Source organism: Plecotus auritus, assembly GCF_963455305.1.
Source record: "Plecotus auritus genome assembly, chromosome: 7".
In the NCBI taxonomy this organism is placed as follows: domain Eukaryota; kingdom Metazoa; phylum Chordata; class Mammalia; order Chiroptera; family Vespertilionidae; genus Plecotus; species Plecotus auritus.
Window position 1 is genome coordinate 33,631,525 of NC_137774.1, and position 13,277 is coordinate 33,644,801.

Genomic DNA, 13,277 nt, shown 5'->3' on the forward strand with positions numbered 1-13,277 from the left:
CAAGTCTATCTATATAGCTAACAGAAGATGTTGATTAATACATAAAGACCCTTTGTATGGTTAACAAAACTAAAGCCACATAAACTTCTAGCTTCAGAGGTAATTTCTGTCTGCCCTTCGAAGATTATAAAGGCCCTGAGGTTAAAATTTCCTTATATGGCCCTAACCGGTTTGGCTCAGTGGATAGAGCGTCGGCCTGCGGACTGAGAGGTCCCAGGTTCGATTCTGGTCAAGGGCATGTACCTTGGTTGCGGGCACATCCCAGTAGGAGGTGTGCAGGAGGCAGCTGATCGATGTTTCTCTCTCATCGATGTTTCTAACTCTCTCTCCCTCTCCCTTCCTCTCTGTAAAAAACCAATAAAATATATTTAAAAAAAAAATTTCCTTATATGCGTCAGAAATATCTTGTGTTCTTTATTCTATTTAGATTAGTAACCAAAAACCATGTGATTCACCTGTACTAGGTTTTGCCTGCAGTACTTATATCTGTAAGGTATCCTCTTTCTCAGAGAGCCCGTATTTATTAAGGCTCCTGACCTGCTTAAACTCAGACTTTACAACCTTAAGGCTGGAGGTCCTAAGCTGTAGAGCAGATACCACACATATTATCTTGGGAGGCCTGTTAGACATCAGTTCTATGTGAAAGGTAGTCCTTATTCCTCAATAGTGGGATTGTCATACCTAAATAAATGAAACTTTTTAAAAATATATGTATTTTTCTTGATTTCAGAAAGGGAGAGTGAGAGAGAGATAGAAGCATCAATGATGAGAGAATCATTATCAGCTATCTCCTGCACAGCCCCTACTGGGGATTGAGCCCACAACCTGGGCATGTTCCCTTTCTGGAATCGAACCTGGAACCCTTCAGTCCACAGGCCAACACTTTATCCACTGAGCCAAACCAGCCATGGCAGTAAATGAAACTTTTGATATCATATTTACAATTAATTATCTTTAGAAGAGGGAAGTAAGACTTATCTGGTAAAGAGAACAGATTCTTATTGAACCTAAGTAAATAACTACATGGTCATTAAAAAAATAAAGGAATTTAGTTAAGGATCACTGCATAATATTTAACCATTTTTTATCATTGTCTTGTAGAACAAGTCCAACCAATAAATGCATTGTGGTTTGTTTTTTTTTTTACAGAATTCTTATTTTTAAATTGGCCTGATGCTTTATTAATTTATAATTGACATTAAAAGTAGATATCATGTTTAAAGAACATTTTATTCTGTTTTTGACCTGTTAAATTTAGGTTTATCCATACATTAAAAAGAAAGAAATGAGGTTTTTTTAAATATCCATTAAAAATAGAACACTAATCATAATTAAGTCAGTTTATTTAGCCTATTTAGTTGCAGTAATTAATTACTTATTGTTGATATTGGGCTAAGCAGTCTGTTGCCATGTGTCTGCTCCTGGACCAAAACATTCCTGGAAGTCCTGGCTCAGTTGCCTGGTTCACTCTCAGCAGTGGTGACTGTGGGGATTGATATCAGTTACACCCATGAATGCATACCATGAAGGCAATGGTCAGAGTACCATCTGATAGCATCCTTTACTGAGGTCCTTGTGATATTTCTTAAGGAATACTCAATTCCTGATCTTTAGTTTGTAGCAGGAGCCTTTAGGCAAATGTAAGAAAAAAGGAGCCCTGGCCAGTGTGGCTCGGTTGGAGCGTCGTCCTATGCACCCAGTGGTCTTGGGTTTCATTCCCGGTCAGGACACACACCCAGGTTGTGGGTGCAGTCCCCAGTTGAGGCATGTACAGAAAGCAATCTATCAATGTTTCTCTCTCACATCGATGTTTCTCTCCCTCTCCCTTCTTCTCTCTCTAAAATCAATAAAAACCTATTTTTTAAAAAAACAAAGACCAATAGGGAAGCCAGACTTTAGCTACTGGTGGCAGCTCATAGGAACCCAATTTCTGACATCTGCCACCTGACAGAAATGACTTAATATAGTCAGATGGTAAAATTAAAACCCAGATTCAATCATAGCTGTCACCAGTGTGGACATAATCACTCATTTCAATCAGAAATAGAAATAGACTCAGCCAGCAACCAGATTTAGTGAGCAAAAGCCAAAGAGCTCAATCCATATGTGAGACTGGCCAGAGACACGGGTTGAAGGGCCCTGTCTCGGGAAAGGTGCATTGTTGGCCAGCTAGTTTCTTTTGATTCTGACAGTACTTTCTTTTTTTTTTTTTTTTTCTTTTTTTTAATATATTTTTATTGCTTTTGGAGAGGCAGGGAGAGAGAGAGAGAGAGAAACATCAATGATGAGAGAGAATCATTGATCGGCTGCCTCCTGCACGCTCCACACTGGGGATCAAGCCTGAAACCCGGGCATGTACTCTGACTGGGAATCTAACCAGCAACATTCTGGTTCATAGGTCAATGCTCAACTACTGGGCCATACCAGCTGGCTATACAGTAGACCTTTATTCCAGTGCAACCTCCAGGAATAGTTGGATTTATTTAGCAAAAAAGAAAAAGTTTACTTGCTAAAAGTACCAGTGAATCCATTCAGCTGGGTCACCAAGTACAAAACAGGAGCAAAGCCAAAACCAAGGTTGTCAAGTCTCTACATTTGTCTGCTCGTGGTGGAGAGACAGCAACTTTCATTTGCGATTGTTGTATCCTGGAAGGGCATGACATGCCTTTTAGCATCAGCACAGCAAAAAAATCAGAGATTAAAATGTTTTTGGGGAATCTGGGTTTATGGGAAATAGTTAACATTTCTTTATTAGGGGGACCAGAACCAGTCAGGATGATCTGGGTTTTTTTGTTTGTTTGTTTTTTATGGTTTTTTGTTGTTGTTTGGTTGGACTGTAAAATGGTTTTCTTTTTCTTTTTTTTCTTTTTTTTTTCTTTTTTTTTTTAGTCATGTTATGTGAAGTGCTTGATCTGATCATCTTGCAAGTAGGGCAGAGTGTCAGTTTTTATTCTATTCTCTGCTCCTGAGCCTGTCCTTAAATCCTTTAAAATTCACTTTCTCTCACTCAGTAGTACTTATATGTCCACTGAGCTCAAAGGAAAGACTTTATTTTATAATGGAGAAATGAGTTTAAAAGTGTATGGTTTATCAACCTGAAATTAGTATATTACGCCGAAACCGGTTTGGCTCGGTGGATAGAGCGTCGGCCTGCGGACTGAAAGGTCCCGGGTTCGATTCCGGTCAAGGGCATGTACCTTGGTTGCGGGCACATCCTCAGTAGGAGGTGTGCAGGAGGCAGCTGATCGATGTTTCTCTCTCATCGATGTTTCTAGCTCTCTATCCCTCTCCCTTCCTCTCTGTGAAATATCAATAAACTATATTTAAAAAAAAATTAGTATATTACGTATTCTGATCTGAAGTGTCAGGAAACAACAGGCTGCTGATATTCAGAGTCAGCTGGATAGTAAAACATGGCATTCAGGCTGTTACCTGCTGCCTAACTCCAGCAGCTTCAGACATCCTAGGTTGATTTGGCATTCTAAGAGAATTAAAGTTTCAAGCAGCTTTGTAAAACTGCCACCATGATCACATCTCTTCTAGATGCTGAGACATGTTTAGAAAATATGTCTGCTACTTTAAAATGTAAACTTCTACCCTAGCTGGTTTGGCTCAGTGGATAGAGTGTCAGCCTGCAGACTAAAGGGTCCCAGGTTCGATTCCGGTCAAGGGCACATTCCAGGGTTGCAGGCTCGGTCCCTAGTGTAGGGCGTGCAAGAGGCAGCTGATCGATGATTCTCACTCATCATTTATGTTTCTATCTCTCCCTCTCCCTTCCCCTCTGAAATCAATAAAAATTTATAAAAAAATAAAAATAAAGTTTAAACTTCTCCCCTCCAAAGCATTACATATTTAAATGTCATGATATTTGTAATTTGGGGCACTGCATACATTTATTTTGAGGTAGGAATTCTTTGGGATCTTAGCAGAAAGTCACTCATACTCCCTCGACTGCTGCATTATCCACTCTGACTTCAGTTATCCCTCTTTACACAGGATGTACCATAAAGTATAAGCAGTTACTGTGCCTTGAGAAAGATCCTGTGTGGACAGTCCTGTTTATCTGTAGTGTTAATGTGCTGGTCTCTAAATTTGATTTCAGTCCAAAAGAATATCCGCTAAGGATGCCTTAGCCCACCCCTACCTAGATGAAGGGCGACTGCGATATCACACGTGTATGTGTAAATGTTGCTTTTCCACCTCTACTGGAAGAGTTTATACCAGTGACTTTGAGCCTGTCACCAACCCCAAATTTGATGACACTTTTGAGAAGAACCTCAGTTCTGTTCGACAGGTTAAAGGTGAGTATCTTTTTTGCTCTTCGGCCTGGCAAAGAGGATCACTAGTAACATTTTTCATTACGTGGCCCTGAAGAGCTGAGATCTCATAGGTTTGTTTTACAGCCTCGTGTACAGCGCTTCATTCAGGGCATGTACCATGAAAGCTATGTGTGTGATAAAAACGCTCACTTAGTACTAATCCAGGGGAAGAACAGGCAGAGGAATAAATATTTTGTTCTTGTTTTCAAAGCTAACTTACTTGATGAGTGTGACTCAATATATTTAATATGTATTCATTGAGTGTAATTAATTGAATGGAGCATCTTGGATGTATAACATGCAAAGTTTTAAAAAAGATAAACATCCACTGAGGGATCATTCTATGGATGATGACAAGAGAAGGAAATTTCTGCTAGTCGACTCGTAATATTTCCTGACACCACCTCCTGTTGGGATGGGGTCGGGGTTTATGACATCCAAAATTCTGAATGATTTGAGTGTCTGCTGTAGGGCATTTTAGAGGAGAGAGTAGTTCCCAAAGAAACCAGCCCAAAACTATACCTAACCATCAAGGTATTATAAGTGATTTTCAATAAGGTGGCAATTACCAGCAATTTAGAAGAGTTCACTCATATTGCCAAACCCTGTGGAGTCAACTCTCAAATTTATAGACCATTTTACTCCTCCCACAGATGGGATTTCCACCCTGAGGAAGGCGCTTTGCGGGGTTTGCCTGTGTTTAGCAGCGCCTGTCATTTGGTTTCAGGGAAGTTCTGCTGGAGTCTGCCTGACAGATGACGTGTGTCTGATTTAACTAAACCAGCAGGAAATGCTGTTCTGTCGCTGGCTAGCGTTAGCTGAGAACCCGCCGCTCCCAGACCTGCAAATTGGCATGCCTTGTGTGTTTGTTTTCTCCACAGAAATTATTCACCAGTTCATTCTGGAACAGCAGAAAGGAAACAGAGTGCCTCTCTGCATCAACCCTCAGTCTGCTGCTTTTAAGAGCTTTATTAGGTAACTATGTGGATGTAATTCTAACTTCCTTATTAGTATTAAGAGGCCATTGTGATTTTTGTTATTCAGCATATTTCTGTTTTTGTTTTGATTCAATAACATAGATAAAAGGCCCAACAGAAAGTTTCTGTTATGAACTTTGGCTTTAGTCAAAAGCATATTAAAATGTTAGCATTAGTTTTCACACTGATGCCAATTCACTGTGGTTGCTTTGGTAGTTTTTCCCCCAAATGACCATTGTGCTGCCTGGTCATATACATGGGGATCTCCTACAGTGACAGTGCGGTGGCCACTGTCCTGGAGTTGGACATAGTCACCGGGGTTCCCACTGCTATCCCCAGCACCTTCGGAATAAGAGCAGCAAGAACATTTATTTTTATAGATGGACTGAGGGTGTGTCCAGCAGGCTTGTTGGTTCAAGAGCTAGAAACCTGCTTTGGAACCTATAAGCCTCATTCTCTTTGTCCTTGCCTTCTCAGTCTCTCTTTCCCTGACTGCTTGTACCAATCAAGGCCCAGTCATGAGAAATAAACCACACCCCATAAAATTAACAAGAAGCATTAACCAGGGAAAGAGTGAACAAGGAAGAAATTAAGACCTTAGGGGAGGTCCCTTCTCCCAAGGCTAATAAGATTTGGAGGTGCCCTGACTGGTTTGGCTCAGTGGATAGAGCGTCAGCCTGCGGACTGAAGGGTCCCAGGTTCGATTCCAGTCAAAGGCATGTACCTTGGTTTCGGGCACATCCCCAGTGGGAGGTGTGCAGGAGGCAGCTGATCGATGTTTCTCTCTCATCGATGTTTCTAACTCTCTATCCCTCTCCCTTCCGCTCTGTAAAAAATCAATAAAATATATTTAAAAAAAAAAAAAAAAAGATTTGGAGGTGATATGGCTGCCACAGAGACACACCCATGAGGGTAGTGAAGAAACTTTCCAAACGTGGGGGCAGAACTCATCCATCAGAGAGGCCTGTTGGGTTGCAGAGCAACTTGCTGGAATGTTCAGGTAGACCAAAGCTGGGCCTTTCATGTTAAAAAAAATACATAAATAAAACCAAATAAAAGGGCACACCAGAACCAGGAAGGGCAGCTGCTTCCTAATGCCATGGCCGTGCGGTGCCCCTCCAGCGCCCTCTGTCGACAAAGGTTAGCATCAAGCGGGTGGCAAAGGAGAAATGTGAACAGCATCTGGCTCCCGTATCACAAAGCAGCACACAGAAGGGTGGGGGTTTGGATCTGAGAGGCCACACTCTATCTCTTTTCTTCCCCACCTGCCTTTCTCCCTCTTATTTTTCCCTCTTCTCTCTGATTCTCTTTCCCTTCCACTCATTTCTGTTTTAATTGGTCTTAACATGGTATTGAAGTTGGTTTAATTTATTGAACCAAAGTCAAGATTTTTTTGTTTAGAATTATTCCATGTATATGTTGTTAGAAAGAAAGAATTAAGTTGCATTTTTACTTCTCTGTTGTTTAAAATTACTTTGTTTTAGTTTTCCCCCCCACCAAGAGTCAGTGACCCAGTACCTTTCCAGGTGCAAGTTATTCATTATTCTGGGCCCCAGAGAAGCAAAGTGGTTTCACACAATCCCTAGATTATGTTTATAATCTAGTTGGAAACATTAGACTGACATATGAAATAACTGATAAAACAGATCAATAGATAACAAATGCTAAATGGTTATCCATTACTACTCAGTTAATACTTGATAAAGCTTATGAGGCTCATTCAAAATAGGTCCCCACTTCAGTGGATGTGTCTCTCTCACTTCCATGTTTCTCTCTCTGACTCTCCCCCTCCTTTTCACTCTCTCCAAAAATCAATGGGAAAAAATATCCTCAGGCGAGGATTAACAAAAGAAAAAAGCCCTATCCGGTTGCTTAGTGGTTAGAGCGTCGGCCCATGGACTGAAGGGTCACGGGTTTGATTCTGGTTAAGGGCATGTGCCTCAGTTTCAGGCTCCATTCAGGTCAGGGTGTGTCCCAGAGGCAACAATCAATGTGTCTCTCTCTCTCATCGATGTTTCTCTCTCTGTGTTTCTTCCCCTCCCTTCCACTCACTAAAAATCAATGTTAATACTCACGTGAGGATTAACAACAAAACAAAACAAAAACAGGTTCCCACTTAAAGTCCCTGTATCTTTTTTTAAAATATATTTTATTGATTTTTTACAGAGAGGAAGAGAGAGGGATAGAGAGTTAGAAACATCGATGAGAGAGAAACATCGATCAGCTGCCTCCTGCACACCTCCTACTGGGGATGTGCCCACAACCAAGGTACATGCCCTTGACCGGAATCGAACCTGGGACCTTTCAGTCCGCAGACCGACGCTCTATCCACTGAGCCAAACCAGTTAGGGCAAAGTCACTATATTTTGAGAGGCTACTTTTTTTTTTTTTACTATTTATGTTTTTTTTAAATAAATCTTTATTGTTCAGATTATTATAATTGTTCCTCTTTTTTCCCCCATAGCTCCCCTCCATCTGGTTCCCACCCTGACCCTCTGCCCTTACCCTCCCCCACTGTCCTCATCCATAGGTGTACGATTTTTGTCCAGTCTCTTCCCGCACCACCCACACTTCTTTCCCCCCAAGAATTGTCAGTCCACTCCCTTTCTATGCCCCTGATTCTATTATATTCACCAGTTTATTCTGTTCATCAGATTTTTTATTCACTTGATTTTTAGATTCACTTGCTGATAGATTATGTATTTGTTGTTCATAATTTTTATCTTTACCTTTTTCTTCTTCTTCCTCTTCTTAAAGAATACCTTTCAGCATTTTATATAATACTAGATTGGCAGTGATGAACTCCTTTAGCTTTTTCTTATCTGTGAAACTCTTTATCTGACTTTCAATTCTGAATGATAGCTTTGCTGGGTAGAGTAATCTTGGTTGTAGGTTCTTGCTATTCATCACTTTGAATATTTCTTGCCACTCCCGTCTGGCCTGCATAGTTTCTGTTGAGAAATCAGCTGACAATCGTATGGGTGCTCCCTTGTAGGTAACTGTTTTTCTCTTGCTGCTTTTAATATTCTCTTTGTCTTTTGCTCTTGGCATTTTAATTATGATGTGTCTTGGTGTGGTCCTCTTTGGATTCCTTTTGTTTGGGGTTCTGTGTGCTTCCTGGACTTGTAAGTCTATTTCTTTCACCAGGTAGGGGAAGTTTTCTTTCATTATTTCTTCAAATAGGTTTTCAGTATCTTGCTCTCTCTCTTCTTCTGGCACGTCCATAATTCTGATGTTGGTACGCTTGAAGTTGTCCCAGAGGCTCCTTACACTATCTTCATATTTTTGGATTCTTTTTGCTTTTCTGGTTGGGTGTTTTTTACTTCTTTTATTTCAAATCTTTGACTTGATTCTTGCAATCCTCTAGTCTGCTGTTGGATCTCTGTATATTATTTTTTATTTCAGTCAGTGTATGCTTAATTTCTAGTTGGTCCTTTTTTATATCCTCGAGGGTCTCGCTAAATTTATCGGCCTTTTCTAGAAAATTCTTGAAAAACCTTATAACCGTGGTTTTGAACTCTATATCCAGTCCTTTGCTTTCCTCCATTTCTTTCATTTATGATCTGTTTCTTTGTCTCCACATTTTGGCTGCTTCCCTGAGCTGATAGAGTGGCTTTGTGTGCTAGGTGTCCTATAGGGCCCAGTGGCTCAGCCTCCCCAGTTACCTGAGGTGGACACTCTTGGTGCACCCCTTTGTGGGCTATGTGCACAGCCTTGTAGTTAAGCCTTGATTGTTGTTGGTATCACTGAGAGGAATTGACCTCCAGGCCAGTTGGCTGTGAGGATCAGCTGTGTCTATGCTGGGAGAACTTCTGTGCTGGAGACAGCCTTATGAGACAAGACTTGCAAAATTGCAAAAGCCTCTGTGCTCAGCTTGGATGGGGCGGAGTCTCAGAGCAGAGCAGACAGCAATGGCTTCCCGTCAGCCCTGCCCTAAGAGGCTCCTGAGTCTCAGTGTCCCGCGGTAACCGCTGCAAGCACCTCTGAGAGAAAGCCACCCTCGAGTTTCGCCTGCTGCCAGACAGTCCAGTTTCTCTCCCCAGAGTCTCACCAGGAACTGGAGTTCAGAGCCGTTGGGAGCTTTTGTCTCCCTCCCGATTGAGAAAGCCAGCCGCATACTCAGTTGCCAGCCCTCTCCGCGTGCACGCTCGCCTCGGTACCTCTGCCTTCTGCAGTTCCTCTGAGTCTCAGTGTGCTTTTCTCTTTCCTGACAGTCCAGTTTCTCCCCAAATGAGTCTGGGTCCCCAGAGTCTTGCCCGAAACTGGAGTTCAGAGCCATCGGGAGCTTTTGTCTCCCTCCCAGTTGAGAAAGCCAGCCACGTACTCTGTTGCCAGCCCTCTTCACGCGCGCGCCTCGGAACCTCTGCCTTCTGCAGCTCCTCTGAGTCTCAGTGTGCTTTTCTCTTTCCTTCTAGTTGTAGAATTTCCACTCAGCCAGCATTCCTGTGGTTCTGGATGATGTCCATTTTGTCTTTTAGTTGTAGTTTTGAAATTGTTGTGTGAGGCAGCAGTTTAGGTGTTTACCTATGCCGCCATCTTGGTTTCTCCCCTTGAGAGGCTACTTTCAAATGGATAATTCTGCACTGTTTAAGGTTATTTTTCTAATTAATTATAAGCATTATTATTTATAAGTAGAGGCCTGGTGCACGAAATTCATGCATGGGTAGGGTCCCTAGGCCTGGCTGGCAATCAGGGCCATTCAGGGCCTTCTGGCTGCCAGCCAGGGCTTTCCTTCATTCTGCGCCACCCCCTGGTGGTCAGAACACGTCATAGTGAGTGATCGAACTCCCGGTTGAACTCCCGAGGGGACACTTTGCATATTAGCCTTTAATATATACAGATAACTACCATTTACTTTATATTATGAAGTAGGCACTGTGGAAAGCACTTTACATACATTATCTCATTTATTCATCACAATAGCATTATCCCTGCCCTAGCTGGTTTGGCTCAATGGATAGAGCTTTGGCCCACACACTGAAGGGTCCTGGGTTTGATTCCGATCAAGGTGTATACCTTGGTTGCAGGCTCAATCCCTGGCTCTGGTTGGGGTGCATGCAGGAGGCAACCAATTGATGTGTCTCTCTCACACGATGTTTCTCTCTGTGTGTCTCTTCCCCCTCCCTTCCACTCTCTCTCTCAATCCATGGGGGAAAAATCCTTGGGTGAGGATTAACAACAACAACTACAAAAACAATCACATTATACCTCTCCAAGAGGAAAGATGAAGGAATCTGTTCTGTGTCACACAACTAGTAAATGACATTTTCCAAGGCCATGTATTAGCCACTGTACCATATTGCCTCACTAAACATACAGATCCTTAAGCAAACAATTTGGAACAGGTGCAATTTAGAGAAGTTAAAAGAAACCAATCAAAATCCACAATTGGACTTTACAGGTGTGTTTTTTTTAAGGCAGAGAAGAAAACAGGCAACAGTGAATTGCCCTTTGCCCTTTGTGGTGCTACAAGTGTTTTCACCATGTCTCCTTTTTTTTTCTAGTTCCACTGTTGCCCAGCCATCTGAGATGCCCCCATCTCCTCTGGTGTGGGAGTGACGGTGGAAGATAATGTACTACTGAAGATGTAATGTAGCTTTCCACTGGAGTCTGGGATTTGCAATTCTGGAGGTTAATCATGCTTGTACTGTAATTTTACTAATGAAGTTTTAAATTAACAACCACTACTTGTATGATATGAATAATATTTAGAAATGTTACTAGACTTTTAATCTTGTAAAGTGGTTGTGCTTTTAGAAGAAAAATATTTTACCCAGAGTTGCACATGTTTTATGAATTTAGTGCAGCTGTTATGGCTCACCTCAGAACAAAAGAGAACTGAACCAAATTTGGAAGTTTGGGGTTTTGTGTTTTTGTTTTGTTTTGTTTTCCTTTTTTTTTTTTTTTTTTATGAAGTGGGATTGTTCACACACACACACACACACACACACAGGACAGTCATACATTTTGATATTTGAGCCATTCCTGAAAATTATGGGTTTTCTAAAATGAAAAAATCTAGAAACCTTGCCTGCGACCAATCATGGAGCCACGTGAGCTGATCGTGGCCACAACTGGGGGGAGGGGGGTGGGGCATGCCACCTAATGATCAAGCCCTATCATTAGCTTCTCATTAGAGCCGTGACGGTGATGTGTGCTGTCTAAAATCCAATGTTGTGGGTAGAAAGAATGAGTTTGTGACTAGGAGAGACTAAACTTCTGTTTTCCTTACCCAGTATAAATATATATATATATATTTAATCTATTTTTATTAGAAGTTTTTCTGCTCTTTCTTACATAAAAGAACCCCCAAGCATGCATCTTTCATGTGTGTAAATAATTCATTTCTGGGCTAATTTCAAAAGAATCCCAACATTGCTGTATAGAGAGAGAACTAGCTTGCACATTTTAGGTCTGTGAAATTTTGTGAGACTTTTCCTGCACTGGACAATAAAAATAAAATAAAAATAAAAGACAAAAACAAATTTAAAGAAATTTAAAGCCACAAAAAAAAAAAAAGGCACATAGGGAATTATGTCAAATGTGTTTGTGTCCTTAGGCAAAGCTGTGGGAGTCTTGAAATGTCACAGTAGTAAATAACTTATTACTTTTTGACAAATTCTTTTTTCTGTTGGAACACTGAATTCTTCTGTGCATATGTATATATGAATACAAATTGAAGGCCTCTACCTCCTGGAGTTATACAACTTGGCTTGTTTACCTCCACATGCTGATGATGACTATTTTTTTTTTTTAAGTTCAATGTGGAGACTTGAAACTTGAATGTCCCTTCCAACTTTTATATTAAAAATAAAAAGAGAAGAAAACTGAAGATCGTTTTTCACCTGTACAAGGAATATTAATGGATCGTCTTAAAATTGGTCTAGGAAAAAACCTTGGTGTGTGTTATGGACAATTAACTGTTAAAGTTATTGTAAGTTATCTGTATTTAGCAGAGTATTTTCATCTTGAGTGATCTGAGCTGAATTTGAAGACTATTAATAAGTTATGTTTGGAAGTTTTAACTTCAATGAAGTAATTATTTGCTGTGAAAGAAACAAACATTGAATTACTAAACAAAGATGGTGCAATATCTTTGTTTCTTTTTTTTATGAGGCTCCTGAGAATCAACCCAACTGAAGCATTTCAATTCACTTGAATGAGAAACGTGTTTAGTATCAAAAGAGCCCAAGAAGACACTGGTGTGAAAGGTACAATCTCAGAGGTTGGTCAATTACCGTGGCACACTTATTGGTCACTTTGTACAATGTAGATTTGAAGTACAGTGGTGAAAACATTAAATGTGACATTTGAAAAAAATGTGTCATCTGTTTATTTCAGTTCCTCTTTTTTGTTTTCTCTTCAGTACAGTTTACTTATTGCATTTGCAAAAGTTTTGAGACATTTCCTACTTATATTTCCACTTAGATCTTTGAGGAAATTAGATGTGCTTTTTAAAAACCTTCCCAGAAGCATTAGCTTGCCAAAACCATATTGAAAATTTAACCAATATCAAAGACATTGTGATTTAAATATATACAACTTGAGCCTGGCCTATGTGGCTCAGTGTTTGAGCATCAACCTTGCACAATGACTCATTTCAAAGCATTATGAATTGCATCTATAATACTTTGAGGTCACGGTTCGATACCCGATCAGGGCACATGCCCAGGTTATGGGCTCAATCCCCAGTGTGGGGTGTGCAGGAGGCAGCCGATCAATGATTCTCTCTCATCATTTATGTTTCTATCTCTCTATCCCCCTCCCATCCTCTCTGAAATCAATAAAAATATACTTTAAAAATAAATAAATATATATATATATACAACTTGAAAGTCTTTCCAAACCTTAAGAGTCTAATCTAGTTGTTTTCAAACTTTTTTTTCTAAACAAGGAACCCTATTTTCATGTGAAATCAAACTCCAGTATCTATATATATATAAAAGCTTAATATGCAAATTGTCCCCTCGGGGAGTTCGAT

The 13,277-nt window shown here is 40.5% G+C and overlaps 1 protein-coding gene across 1 annotated transcript in view; it reads left to right on the top strand.

Annotated features, from left to right (window-relative positions):
- Window positions 1-12,616, top strand: part of NLK (nemo like kinase) — a 146,173-nt gene extending 133,557 nt beyond the window's left edge. The window contains exons 9-12 of the mRNA XM_080679303.1: window positions 4,103-4,301; window positions 5,201-5,294; window positions 10,801-10,927; window positions 12,413-12,616. Coding sequence (XP_080535429.1) covers window positions 4,103-4,301; window positions 5,201-5,294; window positions 10,801-10,855 — 348 coding nt within the window. The 3' untranslated portion in view covers window positions 10,856-10,927; window positions 12,413-12,616. The remainder of the gene's footprint in view (window positions 1-4,102; window positions 4,302-5,200; window positions 5,295-10,800; window positions 10,928-12,412) is intronic.
- Window positions 12,617-13,277: the final 661 nt, after the last annotated feature.